The sequence below is a fragment of the Callionymus lyra genome, chromosome 17 (assembly GCF_982586985.1).
Source record: "Callionymus lyra chromosome 17, fCalLyr1.hap1.1, whole genome shotgun sequence".
Taxonomy (NCBI): Eukaryota; Metazoa; Chordata; class Actinopteri; order Syngnathiformes; family Callionymidae; genus Callionymus; species Callionymus lyra.
The window spans coordinates 12,280,861-12,301,610 of NC_141834.1; the positions used below are offsets into that span (position 1 = coordinate 12,280,861).

The window sequence follows — 20,750 nt, forward strand, 5'->3', positions numbered from 1 at the left end:
TGTCTGTTGAGGGAAGACATGTCTGGAATCAATGTCAGTCCGATTCTTGTTAGTAATCCATGGAGAGTTCTGAGACTAGAATCAATATTACGTCGCAATTGTGAAACGTTGGATGAGCGGGTCTTCCTGACTAGTACTGCTTGTAATTACTGTGAAGAAAAATTACTTTTACATGATATAATAACAATATTATAAATGTTTATTTAAAGGATTTATTTGGGAGATAATAGTATTTTTGTAATGGTATTTGACTTTGGAAAGCAATGCATGCCTATATACAGTATGTGTGTATGTATTATAAATACATTAAATCTAGCTCTAACATATCACTTTTAAATAAACTGAAACAAGAAATGTTCACATGCATTTATTCTATTTGTCATCTTTAAATAAATATATATATATATGTATATATATAGTGTGGAATCATCTAGGGTTGTCTTTGAGACCTGTTCTGAAGGTGAACAAAGGAATTCAAGCATGAGGGGGCGGGGAGTTATAAATGAAGAGTGCGATCATTGGGGGTTGTTGGGTTGGCAGTCGTGGGTGGGATGTTGGGGGGGTTGTGGTGAGGTGGACATGGATTTTTTTTTTTCCAAGCTGAAAATAAATACACTGAAGTAAGACAAGGGCCTCAAAGTTAGAAGTCAAAGTGATAGAAATTTCACAAATTCAGAGGTACCCAAAAAATGAAAAAGGTGACCCCTCCATCTTCTATATTCATAAGCGAGGCCGTCTGTCTGAGGCGTTGTCTCCGTTGGCAACAGAGGCCCCGCCCCCATCTCTTTGTGATACAACATATGAAAGCCATCTGTGTTTAGACCCTTAATCTTCATCACTGCGCACACCCTGCAGAGTCTATATGCTGTGTGTTTAAAACATATTGGCTGACTTGATATTAGTATGAAAGATGATGCTTGTATATTTAAAAACATGCATTTAAAATGAACTGCTGAGATTATAATGATTGTGTCTTTAATAATAATAATAATATAAGTCATGCTATTATTTAATACATTTATTATGAATTTGAAGTTCAGTTGAGACGTAAAGAACAGACAAAATTCTCTAAAACATTTGTAATTCCTTTTTTGGTTTGACAATAACCAAACATTCTATCAGCAGTTTACCATTACCGTTGTATATTCAAGATCTTTTTTATGTATAATTAGTACATTGCATATGTGTATATTACGTGCCAATACTTAAAGAAGTGTTAACTGAGGATAGTAAAGAGAAATGAATACAGGGTAGAAAAAAACATTTATTGACTTTGATACAGTCAATTCAATTACATATTTAACAATAAAAAAATTACTCAGTGCTCATTGTACAGTGTTAGTGATATATTGTTAACCTCAGTGTGATCTTGTTATATTAGAAGTTTAAGAATTATTCCCAGCCATCTGAGGAACCTGATCTATCTTAGACAGAAAACATAAATCCCTTCTTCACATGAAACAACAAAATTGTAACCTTCACAAAATTTGCAACATAAAAATGAACAACGTTATTAAGACAAACCTAAAAAGGTTAAATCAATTGGCACTTCCTTCACATAAAAAGTGAATTGTTAACAATAGCATCTGTTCTTCACAGGCAGTAACATAAATATTAGTGACGTCTCTAAACTATTAACCATTTACTCCGTGTTTTAGAAAACTAGTAAAAAGTGATGGATCTTTTGACACCTTTGCATTGTGGCACCAGTGTAAAGGTTTTCCTGCATACAAACAGCATTTGTAGTATTATGAACAGTTACTTTTTGAAAAAGGCTTGCTGGTGAAGAGTTTTGTTGTCATTTTGGCAGCAAGGATAAACACAATCAAGTCCATTAACTTCATGTTCCGATAATGAGTATAAAATCCTTCATTAGAATATTTACTGGACTGAACTCTTGACTTATTATGTTGTTAGTGTTTGATCATTAAGGCTATTTTAGTGTCATAAGAAAGCTTGCCTTGTTCCATGTCCATCACTGAGTCAGAACAGGGATGTCAATTTCTATAGCGGACATCCGTGAGCGACCCGAGTAGCGATGTCCCACGTGGCTGGATGCATACCCCTGCGAGGGGGCATAGCTTTGAGAAGGTGCGTAGCTCTGTGACGGTGCGTAGCTCTGCGAGTGTGTGTAACTCTGTGAGGGTGCGTAGCTTTGTGAGTGTGTGTAGCTCTGTGACGGTGCGTAGCTTTGAGAGGGAGCATAGCTGTAAGCCTGCCCCCCACCGACTTCTGAGCCATACCCGTCCGGAGCCGAGATCTGAGACATGTAGACCTGTTGTGGCGCAGCGACAGCCACGCTCTGGGCATGTCCCTGTGAAGACACATACTGCTGGGCATCGATCACCGTTGGAGGATAGGTCTGTGGAGGGAAGGGCTGTGGACCATACACCGGTGAAGGAGGGAATCCATTGGCAGTAAGAGGTTGTGTGGAGACGGAGTTCGTCATGGGGGTCAGTGGCAGCCAGAAGGGGGAAGGCAGCTTCTTACACATGCAGTACCACATGAACATCAGCAGGGCCGCCAGCATCAGCCCCCCAGAGCAGCCGATAGACACGTAGACGGCAAAACCATCAGAGAAAAGGTTGGCATATCTGATGTTCATCTCCTTGGTGCGGTACAGGAACCACACCGAGGGTGCCATGGGTAAAGCTCCGCCCAGAAACAAGAACATCCCAGCCACCAGGTGACAGCCGGCACTGTTTACCAAGAACCTGGTGGTTTTAATGTCTGGTTCTGGTTTGTCAGAGCAACAGCATGTTTTACACATGCCTGCCATAGAAAGAAGCAAAGCTAGAGTACCGAACATCATTCCACCGGGCAGGCAGAACTGAAGAAGCCTCAGATCAAGCTGATCCACTTTGGAGTACCACTGGAAAACAAAGATTATATATATAATATTTAAAAACAACAAATCTACAACATTCAAGAATGGTGTTCAATTTTACCTCTGAATCGTATAAGTAACACCCAGAAAATCCGTCTTGCTTGACACATTTGGCCCACAGTCCGTCATACACGCTGACATTCTTGGCATTTCGGTTATAGGTGATCAGCCGTGTTACGCGCCATTGTGGGACCAGGGCCGCCACCGCGAGACCTCCCACACACAGCAATGCAATGATGAAGGAAAAGGCGTTGGTGGCGTGAATGTCCCGACACGACATTGTAGTAAAAAAAAAAAAAAAGGCCACAAGGCGTTCCTGTCAAGAAGTGTGGAGAAAAAAAAAACAAGAAACACAAATAGTTAGCTAAATTTGAATTCACTTCACATGCTCTCATTACCAATATAGAAACTGTGCCGTGGACTGACCTCGCTTGACAGACCGTCATGTATTTCTATTCACTACAGCTCACTACAGCGCACTTGACCCAATAACTGCAGTCTCTGTGAGACAATGCTCTCGTTTCATTGACATAGTGGCAACGACTGTGGGTGTCTAAGCTGAATGAGATAGACGAAGGCTCGAACAATACGCAATTGAATTAGACAGTTCAGGACTGAGATTAAGTACCTATGTGTACAGAAAAAGACAATAAATAAATCTAATATTTGTACAAGCCTCTCAAGCCTGTCATTTTAGTAACTACTGAGCCTGATGTCAGCAGCCCACAAACGTCATCGGACCCTCAACTTATTTTCTTCTATGGTCTGATATATATCAGCACAATATATCAATCTAACCAAAGTGAAATGTAAAAATAAATCAAGTACAGAATACCATGTTTGAATGAGGATTTAGCCCAAGCTTAGTTATATAATGTAATAGGAATAACTCAGGGATAATAACGTCTAAAGAACATTCCGTGTTAACATTAGCATCTTTTTCAGTTTGATATAGCTTTAACTTAACTCAGAAGGCACGAATGTGTGCATTGTATTTAATAATATCACTTTTAAATCGTTGCTTTTCTGATGACTTTTTAAAAAAGTATTTGTAGCCGTATGCTAAGCTAACATCAATGCAACCTGTTGAGTGTCGATTTAACGAATAAGAAAGCGATCAAAAAAGAGTCAAAGTTTCAGAAAAAGGTGTAAATTACCTTTTGAAAGACGTTAAGTTTGGTTTATGAAGGTGTTTTAGACATATTATCCGAGTTTTCGTCACGCCAACAGTTAGCATCCACTGTCGCGTCGCTGAGATACAGTAAACAGGCGGAGACCGGATGTAGTTGGAACGCGAATGTTTGTGCCCAGTGTGCTGTCTTGCAGGTGCTCGTTACTTACTGACGTTTTAGGTTTTGACGATGTTATGCTTGTTTTTAAAGTATATTTTACTGTTTTCCAACAGAGTCGTGGATATATAAAATACGCATTTAATATGTATTTTACTTGGTCAATGTATATGCTTTTGAACATATTAATTGTGCTCATGTAACAACGTTTTTTTTAATTGCCAATGCCAAATGTATGATTCATCTTGTGACTACTGATATTCTTTACTTAATCTGATCAATAGAACTCAAAATGCATTCACAATGCTTTGAATTTATAGGTAATAATATGGGTTTTTTGTCTTCAGGGTGATGTTCACCTGATATATAAATCTGGAAGACAAGATGGGCTTCATGACCTTTTAGGTGGTAAGCAATAAGCACTGATAACATATGTTATATCTCAATTTTTGTATGTAGTACTGTGCTTATACAGCTACTATCTAACTGCTGCTTGTGTTAAAATCCTAGGCGATTTTCCAGAATCACCTTTTCCCAGCCCACCATTCCCCGGATCAAAAGTTGTTCATAAAAGGAAAAAGAGACAGGTACGTCATCATTATTAGCAGGTGGTATAAATTGAAGCTGCTGACTTGACAATAATGTGCATGATGTTTACGTCAGCCTGAGACCGTTATTTTTGTTTACACTTCTGCTGATTTCACTGTTTCTCAACCACATGTTAAATTGCAAGTGAAGACAGAGAAGCCTTTCTTTTCCCCTCAACGATTTTTCTTCCTCTTCTGCCATTATTCAGTTTCATAAAATATTTACAAAGATAGGGCAGCTTTTAAATGTGTCTGACAGAAGACGTCTTGTCTCTTATTCTTATCTCTTAGCTGTCTGTCCTTTAGTCATGAGGTCTTAATCCCTGAACAAACATATTGTTTTTAAATCTATGTTTTCCACAGAAGATTGACAGTTTGTTTTTTTATTCTCTTCTCTACTTTAGACTCCACACACGTCAAGAGGTATAGAAGATGAGATCAAATATATTGAGCTGATGGTGATCAACGATCATTTGATGGTAAGAGCCATGAAATCACACTGGAGTTACTTATTTTAATATAATCACTAGTTATGTTTAAAGATTTAACATTGTTTGCCTCATCTTGATTTACTCTAATGCTAGATTTGTGTTAAACTCACTTACACTGGTATTGCTGTTCAAACATAATAATTATCTTCTTTCTTTTTACCACAAATATGCTAGTATTGTACAGTAAACAACCCTTTTCTCTCCTCTCCTTTCAGTATAAGAAGCATCGGCTTTCTGTTGGACACACAAATAACTATGCTAAGTCAGTGGTCAATATGGCTGACATGGTAAGTACTCTATCGATCAACTTCTTTCACAGTTACCATCTATGATTGCAAAACTATTCAACAAACACATTTTCTTAATTATAGCATTATTTCAAACAAGATCATGAGTTTTCAAACACGCTTTTGAGTCCTCTTTCCATTGTTTTATGTGTATCACATCTGTGTGCTCTACGGCTTAAAGCTGATGCAGATATAGATGCAGTGATTCCTTTTAGCCAATCGGCTCAGGGAGCTTGTGAATGGCCATGGTTTCCAAAATGATGCAGATGCGGTTTGAGATGGGCTCATTGATTTGCAAGCAGAGTTACATGTCCAATGTTCTTGCAACAGCTTCAAGGGCATCTAACCAGAGAATATTGTCTCAAAATATAATGTTGTATTACTGACAGGAATTCTCTGACTATTTTCTCATTTGGCTGCAAATATCACGCTAAAATAGGTTATTTTGCTTAATCGTCTAAATACTTCATTTAAATTACCCAGATTTTCAGGGAGCAGCTCAACACTCGCATTGTGCTGGTTGCCATGGAAACGTGGTCAGCAGACAACAAGTTCAACATTGATGACGATCCCATGGTGACACTGAAGGAGTTCATGAAGTACCGGAAAGATTTCATCAAAGAAAAATGCGATTCCGTGCACCTCTTTTCGTAAGTGAAGAAGTGTCACATTCTAAGCCTAACAAGAAGACAAATCTTTGTTTTAAAACTGACATTCCTTCATTATTATCAGAGGGAATCGGTTTCATAGCAGCTGGGGAGGGGCTTCATACATGGGTGGAGTCTGCTCACTAACCAAAGGAGGTGGAGTGAATGAGGTGCGTAACATTTTTGCAAACATCATGATTGTCAAAAATAAAAATTAAATCTCTTTGAATTCAACAGTATGGAAAAACCGACGAGATGGCCATCACCCTGGCTCAGTCTCTAGGGCAAAACATCGGCATATTCTCGGATAAGAAAAGAATCCTGAATGGTATTCTGATGCTCTTAACTCATTTCTCACTCGTACAAGCTCTTACGTTTTATCTATTTTGTTCTTCAGGGGAATGTAAGTGTGAAGATCGATGGTCAGGCTGCATCATGGATGACGTTGGGTAAGTTGAACCCATCCTCAAATTATGCTCTAAATATAGAATGTTCAAGGGTTAATTATTAATAATCAAATAGTAGTACATGAGTATAATTTACATCCCCTTCACCGTGTATATGCAATGTTGTTGTAGTTTCAGAATTCTCCAGTAGGGGTCAACCTTGGTTTATTTTCACACCGCCACCTGTTTAACTTTGAATTTAATCAGCCAAGCACTCTTGTTTGTCATGTCATTGTCCTTGTGAGTTAAAGTGATGTGTGTTCATCCGTTCCCTACGTGTGTCCTCGATCCCAAATGGGTCTCAGAAGGTGAGCAGACGCTTGATAGAACTTTGCTTGTTGAGGTTCAGAACCAGCTGGCTTCCTTTGGACGAAGGGTTGTCAGTCATCACAACCCTTTACCATCTCATCCGACAGCTCTCTAGCCTCCGCTTCTGTCCGAACCCCCCGAACGATTGAACAAATACAGTCAGGTGTTTTCGTTTATCATGCACTGGCTGTATTTGTTCACGGAGCACATGTAGGTCTTCTGTTTGGTCACCAGTCGATCAACTCCAATCAAGATTCCTTCTATTAATTTAATCCCCATCGACAAGTTTTCACTGTTTCTCGTACATTCTTTCATTCCGGTGAAACCTATTGATACAGTCTGCAATGCCATTCCCACCGTGGGCAAAAATAGTCCACATTTTTCCATGTCACTGGAGCCGCTTGTCCAGATCCTGCCAGATTTAGTTTCCATGGGATACCTTCTGAAATCCATATGAGGTCATTTGAGCTTGGATTTCTAGAGAAGCTAAATTGAGTCATTTCAGACACTTGTGATCAATGTGCAACCTCCAACCATGTCCATTGACAGAATCTTTTGACGTTTAAGCGTGAACACCCGTCTGACCTTGAGTTCCAATTTTACACAGGATGTGTGTGTGTACGAGTGAGACTCAAAGCAAACACTGACACCGGGTTGTACTTTTTGTTTATATAGTGCAGCAGTTACAGGATATTAATGATCATTTAACAACAGTATTGAATCCAAAGATACTTTCCGCACTAAGCATTGAATATTTTTGCAGTATATTATCAGAAGGTGGTGTTCAATCCTCACAGTAAATTACACACGACTCATGGATGTTGCATCACTTGCTGTGCTGCTGCTCATTCAAACCAAGGTTCATTCTTGAATAATGCAGTCAGCAGTTTATGCAATAATACATGTTTCAAATGACCGTTAGCCAAAAGTTAAGGACCACTCCTCGATAAAACAATACTTCCAGCATGAAATTTAAAATAGACTTGAATTGGGCTTCAGTTGGACAGACCAAAATACCCTTAACATCCTGAACAGCAAATTAAATATGAGATTAAGATTGGATTAAAAATTGAAGTATTTCCAATAATATCCTTTATCATTCTGAGGTGGGTTATACAAACATTTCTTTATTTTTTTATTTACAAATAACCTTGTCATCTGTATTTCTTGTGGTCCTTAACGTTTGGCTGTAGATCGATCATCTGTGTCGACTATAATTTGGTGGGTTCATAAAAACATCTTCACGTCCATCCAGCGTCACACAAACGTCCCAATATTCGTCACTAAATGTTTACACTAGGATTTTGTCAGGATCCCCTCCGAGCTGTAAGTATTCAACACGAACGGCCAATGTTTTTGGAAATAAGAATGAGCTCAATCTGCGTCTTTAGGGGGAAGTTTTGAATAATGCTGTTGTTGTTGTTGCCATAGTAACGGCATTAAGAACCTGGCTTGTGTTGCATAGCTTCTACCTGCCCAAGAGATTCTCCGACTGTAACGTGGAGGAGTATTATAACTTCCTCAACTCTGGCGGAGGAGCCTGCCTGTTCAACAAACCTCTGAAGGTACGTCACAAAGGAACTAAGACATTTATGGTAAAGTTTAAACTTGTTTATTTATGCATTTGTTTTTGTTCTGCCAGCTGTTGGATCCTACAGATTGCGGTAACGGCTTTGTGGAGCCTGGAGAGGAGTGTGACTGTGGGAGTCCAGCGGTGAGTTGATGAATACCTTTCCTTTGGCAGCTTAGATGTTGATATAAATACACTGTGTGTGTGCAGGAGTGTGCCAGAGAGGGAGACAACTGCTGTAAGAAGTGCACGCTGACTCAGGGATCCAAGTGCAGTGATGGACTCTGCTGTAACAACTGCCAGGTACGAACTCAGGCACGCTTGACATGGCTGGTTGAACACAGTGTCATATGAGGAGAATGGAGCAGAAAAATAAAATAATTACAGTTAGAAGGTAAATTTGACAAACTATATAATATGTGTGAATAAACATTACATTTATATTTTATTGAACAAATAATTAAAAAATAAAATATTTTTCTGTCTCTCGGTGGAGAATGCAGATTTTAATATGAACATCATGGCATTGATGGCATAAGAATAAATAGAATAAAATCACATGATCAAGTTTTTGTATATTTTTTATTTATTTATTGACATTGTTTCAAAAAATCACATTAATTACCTAATTTATATTTCTTTTATGTAGTATAGTTTACAATTACTTTTAATTTTAACTTTAAATCTCTGCAATAAGCGTTTGCTATAAAAGTTTGAAAAAACAACAACAATACTTTTAATGACGATTTAAAATAGTAAACGTTTTTTACTATTGTTATTAGTATCTTGTTCTTTCTACTTTTTGACCAGTTAAATAATACTTTAATGTCCACTTCTAGTAATATTTTTAGCCCAAAATGACACTTTTCTTTTGCATTGTTTGTCTCAAATTAACATATTAATGTCCTAGTTTTAAACTTCCCTACTAAATGTATTTAATATTGATATGGTTGTTATTTCATTATATTTTTTTAAATATTTTTTATTGAAAGAATATAATTTAGATTTTTCGATACAGTTAAGCTTTTCATGTGAATTATTTGTGATTATTGCATGAAATAATAAAACTCAAACAGTATGTATTTCTGTCTGCTACAGATGGAATTCATGGGTGTCGTGTGCAGAGATGCGGTTAATGACTGTGACATTCCTGAAAACTGTACCGGCAACTCCAGCCAGGTGATACAATAATGGGCAAATTTAACAAGTTGTGTATCTCCTCACTAGTGTCTAAGTGTTTTGTTTTGATGCCACAGTGTCCACCAAACGTGCATAAAATGGATGGTTACACATGCGAAAAAGACCAGGTGAGAGTCTGAATTATTAAAAACCATATCTTTGCTTTAAAGATTTATTTTTGAGTTGTTTTTTTCTCCTCTAGGGTCGCTGCTTTAACGGTCATTGCAAAACGAAAGACAGACAGTGCAAGTACCTCTGGGGGGAGAGTAAGTGTCGTTTTTTAATTAAATTAAAAAAAGATGAGGTCATAAAATTAAGGCTTATTTATTGATGTTTTCAGAGGCAACAGCAGCGGACAAGTTCTGTTATGAGAAGTTGAACATTGAGGGGACAGAGAAGGGAAACTGTGGGAAGGAAAGAGACACATGGATCCAGTGTAACAAGCAGTAAGCTGGAACTCTATGTCAGTTCAGTTTTTATTCTCCAGTTTGGGTTTTTACTAGCATCTGGCTGTCGCAGGGATGTCCACTGTGGATACCTTCTGTGCTCCAACATTTCCCCTGCTCCTCGTCTGGGAGAGCTCCAGGGAGGGATGACCTCCTTCTCGGTGGCCTGGCACAGTGCCTCCCTGGAATGCAGGTCAGTGCTCCAACTAAATATTTAGAAGATTATAAGAGGTGACATCAAGAAAAAAATAACTGTTTTTTTTCCCCCCTCCAGTGGAGCTCATGTGCTGATCGACGGCGACACTGATCTGGGCTACGTGGAGGACGGAACCGCCTGCGGCACAGACCGGATCTGTATGGACCACAAATGTCTCCCGCTGCAGCAGTTCAACTTCAGCACCTGCCCCGGAACCACCGACAAGATCATCTGCTCTGGACATGGGGTACAGTCCCAACCTTGAAGGATTGTAATTTATTTCTTAAAAAACACTCATTTTTCTGTACAGGTCTGCAGTAGCGAGCTCAAGTGTGTGTGCTACCTGGGCTGGGCGGGCGACGACTGTAACTCCACGTCTCCTCTCAGCTACCTTGTTGTTGGACCTACAGCTCCAGTGTCTGGTACAACTCTTGTCACTCTGGAGTTCTTACTGTGGTTTCATCATCCATACCTCATCACCGTCACTGCCACAGTGTGCTGATTATTTGTTTTCTTCTGAGCAATTCTCTTTGTTTTTATGTGTCAATCATTATAACATTTTTTTTATTTTTTTTTGTCATTTATTGTGTTACACCCATTCTTTGTCGACAGGCTGATGTCTTTGAAGGAGTGACTTAAGGTCAGATTTGAGTTCCTTTTCATTGTATATACCCTTTTCTTGAATGTGTTTTTCCTGGTTTTCTTTCCCGTCTCTCGCCCCGCCTTCCACTCATCTGAAGATTAGTAACGCTGACCTACAATAGTTAGAGTCTCCCTCGTGCTCCTGTTCCACCTTCCTTCGCTCAAGTGCTCCATGCTTGTGTCTTCTACTCGAGTGCTTTTGTGGTTTGTGTATCCCTGAAGTGACTTCTTGATCCAGGAAGACCCACAACTAACACACACATGTCCTCTCGTTGTGTCTCAGGTATCACCAGCACCAACATCATCGTCAGCGCTATTGTGGGCTCCATCCTTTTCCTCGCCTTAATCCTGGCTGCGACGGCCTGGTGCTACAAGTGCGTGTCTTATCTTCTGTTCATGTTTGTGTTTTCTTCAGTGAGTAAACCTAGTTTTCCAATTCACAGGAGCTACAAGCAAAGGTGCTACGTTGAGTCGGAAGTTCATCGAAGATTCTGCCGGTATGTTTCTCTTCATCCTCGTTTGAATATGAATAAAAACATTTGTCCTTTAATGTTAACAAAGGAGACTACAATGCACAAAAAAGGTTTAAATGATCAAATATATAATTTACTTTACAATTCACGCTGTCACGTTCCCACAATATGCACCATAAAAAATGGCAGATTCCTATTTCACAGTCAAAGTCCAAATGTCAGTAAATCAAAGTGATCCAAAATGAAGAAGTCCTGAAAAGGGTGGATACCAGTGACACAAACAACTATAAAAAGAGCGCAGGGAATCGAATGTCAATCAACGAACAAGGAAGAAAGGGATACCGTACCAGGGATAACTGTAAAATGAGCTGACGCCGGTCTACGGAAAGTCCAGTGTATATGAAGGGTTGGTTGGTTGGCAGATAGCTGTGTGTGATTAGGAGTTCCCGCCACATACAGTCTGGAACTGCCCTGTAAACGTCAAACAAAACAAGGGGACATGAGGGACAAGACAGGGAATTACTTTGTGACAACATGACTAACATTGTTATGCTAAAAGGTGGGGTAGATGTTCTTTTTTTAATTAAAAAATCCTTCAGTTCAGCTTGAAAGCACACCTATAGAGCACATTTTTGTTTGATTTTTTAACAGGCCCTGTAAAGAGTGGATGATTTAAATGTTTGATGTTTGTGTTATTGAATTGTTTATTATATTTTATTTTTAGCTTCTCGACAAAAATCATATAAGATGAAAATAAATCGAAGCCATGTTTTGAGGATTTACATTTACACTTCCCAGTTCTGGTCCAGTAAGAAAGGTTGAACTTGATTCAAATAAGTGTGTCTATCTTTTCTACTCGCAGTCAAATGCCTCCGGGTGATTATGTCACCAAGCCGGGTGACGCAGACTCCTTCTACAGCGACATGCCTCCTGGCGTGAGCACAAACTCTGGTTGCAGCTCCAAGAAGAGGTCAGCCTGTCTGTCCCACCTGCAGATTTGCACACTGTCCTTCACTCCTTCCATCCCATCCATTTCTCAGAACATCTCACTCTTTGGCTTCAGGTGTGCCATCCATCATTTTTCATGCGAAGTGTGTGTGCGTGTTATCTTCAGTGTGTGTGTGTGTGTGTGTTGGAGTCCATGAACAGCACAAGTGATGCCATCTGCTGATCACAGGTCAGTCGCCTCATCTGAGTTCATGACACGTCATGCTTCCGGTGAAGTCGTTGCTTTTTCCTCAAGTTGAGCTGATGCACAAATATCTACAAGCTCTGCAGATTTGAGGTGAAATTGTCTGGGTTTTCACTTAAATAATAAAATATTCTTGTGACATGAAGACTTCTAGCTTCAGAATTAAAACTTGTTTTTTGCTAGTTTTTTTAAAACAACATAGGTTTTTTTTGTGGTGTTGACATAATAGAATAAATAAATAAAATAAGCTGAATAAAATAGAATAAAATAAAACAATTGAATTCTAGTAATTATAGTCAGCAAAGACAAATTCAATACAATTCATTTTTGGATTAATTTAATGTAAAAAAAATACTTAATTTCATTCATTTGATTGTGTAATGAAACTTTATTTAAAATAATACTTCAACTAAACATGCAGAAAACCAGTAATCCTCTATCAAATTAAAACAAAATGATTGGTAATAGATAGATTTTAAAAAAAATCAAACAGTTTATAAAAATAAATATAGTGTATATATATTTTTTGTTTTTAGTTTCTTTTGAGTCTAAAGTTTACTTACATTTAATGATTTATTTTATAAAAATCATCAGAGATGTGATAGTACAAGAAACGACTATTCTGCTGTAGTAAATAGATAAAAGGCTCATTTGATGTGTTACTTATAACAAGATTCAAAGCGTTCCAAAGGAGAGAAAACCCCAAATGAGGTTCACGAAAACAACAACTCTCGCCCTCCCACTCTCCACAGATGGCTGCCGCAATGATCCGGATCATTGAGAAATGTGCACTTTTAACAATTATGATGAAACCTTTTTAAAAGAAAAAAAAGGGGGAAAAAATCAACATAGAAATATGTTGATGTGATTCTGCAGACTTCATCAGCTCACCTTACCTTCCCTTCATCTTTGACTGACAAAGCTCAGAATTGAAGTGTGTTGAGTGACAGCTGTGTTTATAACCCTGTGCAGGTCTAACGGTCTGTCCCACTCGTGGAGCGAAAGAATTCCAGACGCCAAACACATCTCGGATATTTGTGAAAATGGACGACCGAGGAGCAACTCGTGGCAAGGTGTGTTTGTACACACAAACAAACTCATGGTGAATTGTACTTGTGTTGTTCTCATCCATCGTGACTGGTTTCTCTGCAGGAAATTTGAGCGGAAATCGTAAAAAGCTGAAAGGGAAGAAGTTCAGAGCTCGTTCAAACTCCACAGAGTAAGTACTTTAACATATGGTTGTTTCAATTTGCATTAATGCAGGACAGTCATGGTAGAGAGAAGTAGCATTAGCTATGCATTAGCATTACTTCTGTTAGTATTTATATGCCGATGCTATTTTTTTTATACACTTTGTTTTACAATATTAGTTTCGTCTAATTTAGCACTTTTTAAATGTGTTTGAATTATTAATGCAGAGTAATCCATCGTCAAAGTAACAAAAAATTAACACATTTAACCATGTGCAGCATTTTGCTTTGCTGTCTAAATGTATAATGTATTCATTTTGTAATTAGAAATAAAAATTGGCGTCATTTAGACATTGATAATAGGGTAGTTTATCATAATAGTTGCTTAAACGATGAGAACCATGGAAATGTGAATGAGTATAAATGTATTTATTTTACTGTCTAAATGTATAATGTATTCATTTTATAATTTGAAATAAAAATGGCGTCATTTAGACCTTGAAAATAAGGCCGATTGTCATAATAGTTGCTTCAAAGATGTGAACTATGGAAACATGAATGAGCATAAATGTATTTACTTTAGTTAAGAAACATTATCTGTGTTTAATAAACATATTAAGTGAGTATATATACTGTACATTTTTAAATGTAAAATGAAAGGTGATTAAAATAGATAAAAATTAATAATCACGATTAATCTAAATTAGTCCACAGCGATATTTTGGCGAATAGTTTGACAGCAGTTATTTCATTAATGTCAGCTTACATGGTTGTCCTTGAAATGTCTTATGAAAGTGATGCTAGTTAGCCTCGCTATGCTTACCTTCCTTGTTGTCTGTGGGTTCAAGGGTCATTTGTTTGTTTTTTCTTTGTGTGGTGCACCAGCATCTCTTTAACAGCATGAGGTCGACTGATCAATGTCATGTGACGTAGCATCTAACGCAGGCGCCCACGAGCTGTTTATAACTTTCATGGTTGTGTTTTCACCCGAGACCTCTCAGGTGTGTCCATCTAGTCACCATCTGCTCGACTGCATCCTGCCGTGGTCTCTGAGAAAATCTCTCTCTTAACTGTTTTCCTCTCTCTCTCCGACACTCGCACGTGACTTCCTTCACTTGTCATTTCTTCACATTCTGTCCCTTGTGTTGTGTCTGCCCCCCAACCCCCCAACCCCACAGGTATTTAACCCCTCGACTCAAATCAGAGATTTCTGATGTAACTAAATGGGTTGAAGATGTGAATAAAAACACTCGCCGACCGTTTCTTAGGTATATAACCAAGACTATCTCCTTCAATATTCCCTTTCGTTCAATAAACAAATCTTTAATTGGTTCATTTTAAAGCAAATTATTGAATTGAATATTGTAGTTGAAGCTCTCGATCTGGCCCCTTAACTCTCTCTCTTTCTCCCTCTTCACTTCCACTTCTGCCTCTCTGCATGCCGAGTGTTGTCCTGTCAATCATGTGATGTCACTGATGAACATCATCACATGTCATCGTGATAAAGGTCTATAGATGTATCGGTCGGACTCGTGGTCGTGGATCTATAGACCTTGTGTTTGTGGAGAAGCTCGATGTTAGTCGTCCACTGAGGAGTGAACAGAGTGGAGAGAAGATTTGTGTTCATCACTCTGAGAGTGACTCTGATGCTCTGATTATATTTATTATACTAGTTCAGATACTATGTTCTACTATATATTTCTACTGAATATGAACAAACTACATTTTATCTTTATTCCTTTTATTTTTTCAGTTTCTCCATCAAGTATTCATATTTATATTAAAATAATTATTGATTGATTTTTTTGATGTTTATTATCATTATTTAAAGTAAATTATTATTCATTTTATTATTCAAATTTATCTTTACGTTGATTTATATCACTACCTAACTCCATTTTGTATTATATTTGATCCAGTTTAACAATTATAATCGCTTTTATTTTTCGCAAAACTGTTGAAGAAATCAGAATGATATATTAAATGCTGTTAAATAATTTCCACTGAATGTCAAAAACATTTGTATTTTAAACTCTATTTCTACCTAAATTTCCAATATTAATGACCTCAGCTTTTGTTGAAGAGCAAAATATCTAGAATTTATAATACAAAATGTACCAAGTGTACTTTTAAAATATATATATATTTTCCTAACCATTTTGGATGGTGTTAAAATGGATTTTCATCTTAAAGTGATGATTACAAAAAAAAATTATTTATGATTATTTAAGATTTTTACTTTTGATTATAAGCTCAAAATAACAATAAACTAATTAATAATTATGCTGTTGGTAGTGATCAGGCTATTATGCTGGTAATACATGTGATTAAGTTGTTTAATAACAGTTATATATGGCTTAGCTTAGAATAAATCGATAATATTCATCAAGTCTTCAGAGTTGAACTCTTGTCTCTCTTCACTCTGTTGATGTTTCCAGATATTCAGGTCACTGTACAGCAGCAGTGGACTGGACCAGCTGCTGTACAAGCGTCCGGATCATTGTGGTTCCGTCGCGTCCCAGCTGCCGTCCGGTCAGTTGTCCCGGTCCTAAACCTTAGACCTGGTCTAACATCGTGAGAGCGACGACCACACGGCTGCTGGGACCTTGTGTAACAGAGTCGCTCCTTCAAGCTGATTCCTCCTGAGATGGAAGGAGCAGCTTTTACGAGCCCCCCGGAGACTCGTTCAAAACCAGCTGCAGCTTTTTCACTCCCTTCTTTTCATTCCAGGACGTTGTCGCCCGCAAAGTCTCCCACCTCCTCCACTGGATCCATCGCGTCCAGCAGGAGATACCCGTACCCCATGCCCCCCCTCCCCGATGACCAGAGGAAGGCCAACAGGCAGAGCGCCAGGGTGAGTTCAAACACTCTTATTTTGAAGGGCTGCGTTTTAGCAAGAATCTGGTACTTAGATGTGTCATGATACAGGGCCATATATTTATACTCTAAGACAGGGGTGGGCAATTATAATTCTTCAAGGACCACATTAAATTATTTGAATTTTGTTAGGGGCCGTCAAGCAAAAAGAAAGACGAAAAAATCCCTAAGAAAATAGGACTTTCGTCATTAGGCCATGACATTTATTAAGCTAAATAAGCTGCAATTTTGTTCTTGTATATATCAGTTTTTTTCAAAACATTTCTTCAACTAACTTATAAAAAATGTTTTACGGGATTAATATATACTCGAAAAATCACACACGATAAGTAAATAAGTGTTATGTTGAAATGTAAATGAATAATAAATACAAAATACATTTGTTAATGCATTAGAACCATTTATACATGATCATACTTTGACATTACGAGGGCCGCATAAATACAGTCAAAGGGCCCAGGTCTGCTCTAAGAGGAACAAGCATATATTTATAGTATTGTCAAGTACTTGACTCTGGTGTAGCACAATTTTCAGACCATGTGACTCTTGACGAAGTCGTAACTGCTTTCATTTTATTTTGACACCAAAATATGTCCAAACATCTTCTTTAAAGACCGCTTGAGTCGACTGTATCCTCTCTATTGTTCAGTTTTCAAACAAATTGTGAATGATTGAATATTCATTTTAAATAAAAATATTTATTTTTACGAACAAGCTATGATACAAATAAAATGTAAAACCATTAAAAACTAGATCAAGTGTTGTTTAAAATCGATATAACATCGTGTCTTAACACCTAATATGTTCTCATGCTGTACTCGTCTCCTCCTCAGCTGTGGGAGACGTCAATATAAGAGCCGCCCTGTCGGCTCCTGACTCCGCCACGGAACGACCCTTCTCTCCTTTTCTATGAATGAAAACAAAAACACACACTACTCTCGACACCGACATAGAGGACATAGAGGGAGAGAGCGCTGACTGGAGGGTCCCTCACTTCTCCTCGTCTCAACGAAGGACCCGAAGGAGCTTCTGGAGAAAAACCAGCTCCACGTCCAGTCCAGACCAGCTGGAGGTCAGACTGTGCTGTTCCCATCTGCTCAGGCATCACCCCCCTCCACACACACCCCCCTATCCTCCTCCTCCATCTTCTTCACCTCGCTAAGAAGCTCTCTGGATTTATAGAGCATGAGTTAAACAGCAACTCCCCCTGCTGGTCAGCAGAAGAACAGCAGTCTGATCTATAGAAGGAACGCATGTGAGGGCACCTTTACCCTCCACTATACCATGAATGCATCAACGGTCCTGATGAAGACCCTCCTCCTCCTCCTCTTCCTCCTCCTCCTCCGGCTTGTTTGTGAGTGTGTACATATGTACAGTAAACACACACAGAATTGTTTCGCTGTGACTTTGTTTCTCTCTATCCACAGCAGAATGTCTTTTCTATGATCTGTCCTCATCTTCTCTGGGACTCAAACACATGTTCACTTCACCAATGTGGCACGAGAATGTTGACAAACCATCGAGCTAAAAAAAACCGTCATTCTCAGCTTTTGTTGCCCACAGGTACGACCCACCAAGTTTAACAACAGGAAAAAAAAATTGTGACTGAAGCGAACGATGGCGATTGTTTGGCTGTGAATGCTTGTTGTTTGAGCTTGACTGCATGACGGTTCCGAACGTTTCCAGCATGTCATTAGAAAAACCCTCATTCATGCTAAAAATTTAAAAGTTTAAATAAGCTTAAGGTTAGCTTCGTTTAGTGCTACTTCAGTCACAACCATTTAAACGATGATACTTGAATTAAGAGAACAGCCGCTAGCATCCCTGCTAACTTGTATAGTGTTAGCTTAGCTTCAGCAGTTTAATTTGGTCATTTTAGCAATTAAAACAGGTTTTCTTTCAACATTAAGGCAAGTATGTTTCTATTGGTTGTATCAAAAGTCTATGCTAACAGGATAGCTAGACAAATTGCTCAGGGTTAGCATCACGTTATTTCACCAAACGCGGCAAATTATAAAAATATATAATTTAGGTCAACGTCAAACGTTGCTAGTCCAATATTTAACAGCCTAGCTCACCAAACAAACATTGATTTATTTAGTTCAAGTACAAGCTAACTGTTAGCAACACGTCTGACTCCCGCATCTTGCTTGTGCAGGCGATTTTACTTATTTTACAATAAAGATTAAAATTGTAGTTTCAGTTTCAGTTTATTTATTTAAAAGGACAATTTGCAGTTACATTAAAAAGATGGCTGCACCAGATTTAGCACGATGCTACTTTCCATCTGTAGTTTCGCTGAATAATATTACCGTCTGAAGATTCGGTAACTGTAGCTAGCATTTTTCTTCGGTGAGAGACAATCTGTGGGTTATTTTAGAGCAAAGAAAAAAAAACAAGACAATATTTATGATATATTAATATGGCACCATTAAAAACATGCATTTGCCATCAAATATTTGTTTTGAATCGTACACTTTTTCGCCTGTTTAGCTTATTAGCCAACAAGCTAAATTCATGCTAATTTACTTTTCTTTTACATTTATCTTTGCTGTTGTGCTAGCAATGACAAAAACATTGAAGCCAATTGATTTTCAACAACACAGTTAAAAAAAAAGGTAAGATCAAAGCATCCATTGTACTCGGTTTTATTTCAAAAATGTTGATTAGCAAGCTAACTTGCTAATGCTAATAATTTGTGTTAATGTATTCTCACGTAAGCTAGCTACTACGTTTAAAACTTCAATCTCAAGTGAAATTAAAACAACTTAAATCTGTGTTGGATTCTTAATGCTACTGTGGATAGTGATGCTAATGCTGGCTAAGTAGCGCTTCTTGTGTTTTAATTGGACAGTTGAAAAGGGAGAACGTTTTTTTGATTGGCTGAGAAAAGTTGAGGGTTTGAAAAGCAAATTTCACGTAACAAACGGTCCTATTTTAAAAATTCCATGTACATTGTCCAACATCTTACACAAGTCTGTAACCGTCTGACTCCACATCTGTAGTTCGAATCCGCTTTAGGCTGTAGATCCACGTCGGGTAATGAATGTCTTTTCGTTTTCATTAGAATTATTCGTGAAGTTCACTCGTGTACAGCAGCAAGTAAATAAGTGCTTTATTGTGACGAGGCAGATTTTGGAGTGTTTTTTTGTTCCATTTAAGTCTTGCCCCCCCCCCCCCTTCCTCAGTGGAACCCTGAGTCTTCATTCCAACATCACAGTTCTGCAGCGATCGGTTCTGTCTGGTCCCGGAGAGTTCCGCCTGCACGGACACTCGAATGTATTCAGGTTCTGGAACAATCCCGTATTACAACGACACTGGAATCTTTTTAAAGTATAAATATGCTGTTGCTGTTTTTTTGTTGTTCCTGTTTGCTGTACAGGCCGACGCACCCCCTCTTTTTATTTACCGTCCTCATTATTCTGTACTGTAATATATTTAATATAAAATAAACTTTGAATTTCAACACATCTGCCTGAAAGTTTCTTATAATCCATGCGTTTGTGTCTTCTTGTTTGGACTATTGTAACAGTTTATTTTCATGTCTAAACAAGAAGGATCTGTTTCGACCGGAAGTTAATACAAAACTCTGCAGCGAGTATTCAGAGTTGCTCTAGTAGAAGAACTCACATTTTCCGATTCTTAAAACTCTGCATTGGCTTCCAGTTCCTTTCAGGATCAACTTAAAAATTCTGGTTCTTACTTTCAGATCTATTCATGGTCAGGCTCCTCCTTATATCACTGATCTGATCCAGACTTACACCCAAGCTCTGGCTCTGAGGTCTGTGGATCAGAATCTACTGATGGTTCCTGAACATGCTTCAGGACCAGAGGAGAGAAATCCTTCCAGACTGTTGCTCCTAAGCTTTGGAACGACTTTCCTCTCCCTCTGTGTTTGATCTTGACTCCTTCAAGAAACATCTTAAGACATTCTTATCTGTGCTTTTCCCTGATTTTCTGGAACACCTCTTGGCCTTTTAAAGCATCAATTTTAGCTGAATGTTGTTTTTGATTGTTAAAGCGCTTTGTGGCACTGGTCTAG

At 38.3% G+C, this 20,750-nt stretch overlaps 2 protein-coding genes across 4 annotated transcripts in view; one reads left to right on the forward strand and one right to left on the reverse strand.

Moving 5' to 3' along the window:
- Positions 1-20,176, forward strand: part of adam22 (ADAM metallopeptidase domain 22) — a 47,341-nt gene extending 27,165 nt beyond the window's left edge. The window contains exons 7-31 of one of the 3 annotated variants that reach the window (XM_087778835.1): positions 4,524-4,584; positions 4,687-4,763; positions 5,168-5,242; positions 5,470-5,541; positions 6,025-6,191; positions 6,274-6,358; positions 6,426-6,516; positions 6,586-6,637; positions 8,409-8,508; positions 8,586-8,657; positions 8,724-8,816; positions 9,612-9,692; positions 9,770-9,820; positions 9,895-9,958; positions 10,033-10,138; positions 10,212-10,331; positions 10,413-10,581; positions 10,645-10,756; positions 11,260-11,350; positions 11,420-11,473; positions 12,312-12,512; positions 13,614-13,714; positions 13,794-13,860; positions 16,562-16,685; positions 17,542-20,176. In XM_087778835.1, coding sequence (XP_087634961.1) covers positions 4,524-4,584; positions 4,687-4,763; positions 5,168-5,242; positions 5,470-5,541; positions 6,025-6,191; positions 6,274-6,358; positions 6,426-6,516; positions 6,586-6,637; positions 8,409-8,508; positions 8,586-8,657; positions 8,724-8,816; positions 9,612-9,692; positions 9,770-9,820; positions 9,895-9,958; positions 10,033-10,138; positions 10,212-10,331; positions 10,413-10,581; positions 10,645-10,756; positions 11,260-11,350; positions 11,420-11,473; positions 12,312-12,512; positions 13,614-13,714; positions 13,794-13,860; positions 16,562-16,685; positions 17,542-17,562 — 2,307 coding nt within the window. In that variant the 3' untranslated portion in view covers positions 17,563-20,176. The remainder of the gene's footprint in view (positions 1-4,523; positions 4,585-4,686; positions 4,764-5,167; positions 5,243-5,469; positions 5,542-6,024; positions 6,192-6,273; positions 6,359-6,425; positions 6,517-6,585; positions 6,638-8,408; positions 8,509-8,585; positions 8,658-8,723; positions 8,817-9,611; positions 9,693-9,769; positions 9,821-9,894; positions 9,959-10,032; positions 10,139-10,211; positions 10,332-10,412; positions 10,582-10,644; positions 10,757-11,259; positions 11,351-11,419; positions 11,474-12,311; positions 12,513-13,613; positions 13,715-13,793; positions 13,861-16,561; positions 16,686-17,541) is intronic. The other 2 variants (XM_087778836.1, XM_087778837.1) reach the window with 2 other exon arrangements.
- Positions 1,245-4,150, reverse strand: cldn12 (claudin 12). The gene is made up of 3 exons (XM_087778862.1): positions 4,045-4,150; positions 2,949-3,203; positions 1,245-2,872 (listed from the first exon to the last, which is right to left on the reverse strand). The coding sequence occupies exons 2-3, from the start codon at positions 3,165-3,167 to the stop codon at positions 1,976-1,978; spliced, it is 1,116 nt and encodes a 371-aa protein (XP_087634988.1). The 5' UTR covers positions 3,168-3,203; positions 4,045-4,150; the 3' UTR covers positions 1,245-1,975.
- Positions 20,177-20,750: the final 574 nt, after the last annotated feature.

Bases quoted from the DNA above. Each gene is read 5' to 3' on its own strand.
- cldn12 (XM_087778862.1), bottom strand. From the start codon at position 3,167: ATGTCGTGTCGGGACATTCACGCCACCAACGCCTTTTCCTTCATCATT. The intron at 2,873-2,948 runs GTAAAATTGAAC...TTTGTTTTCCAG, and splicing joins GTTACTTATACGATTCAGAG to TGGTACTCCAAAGTGGATCA.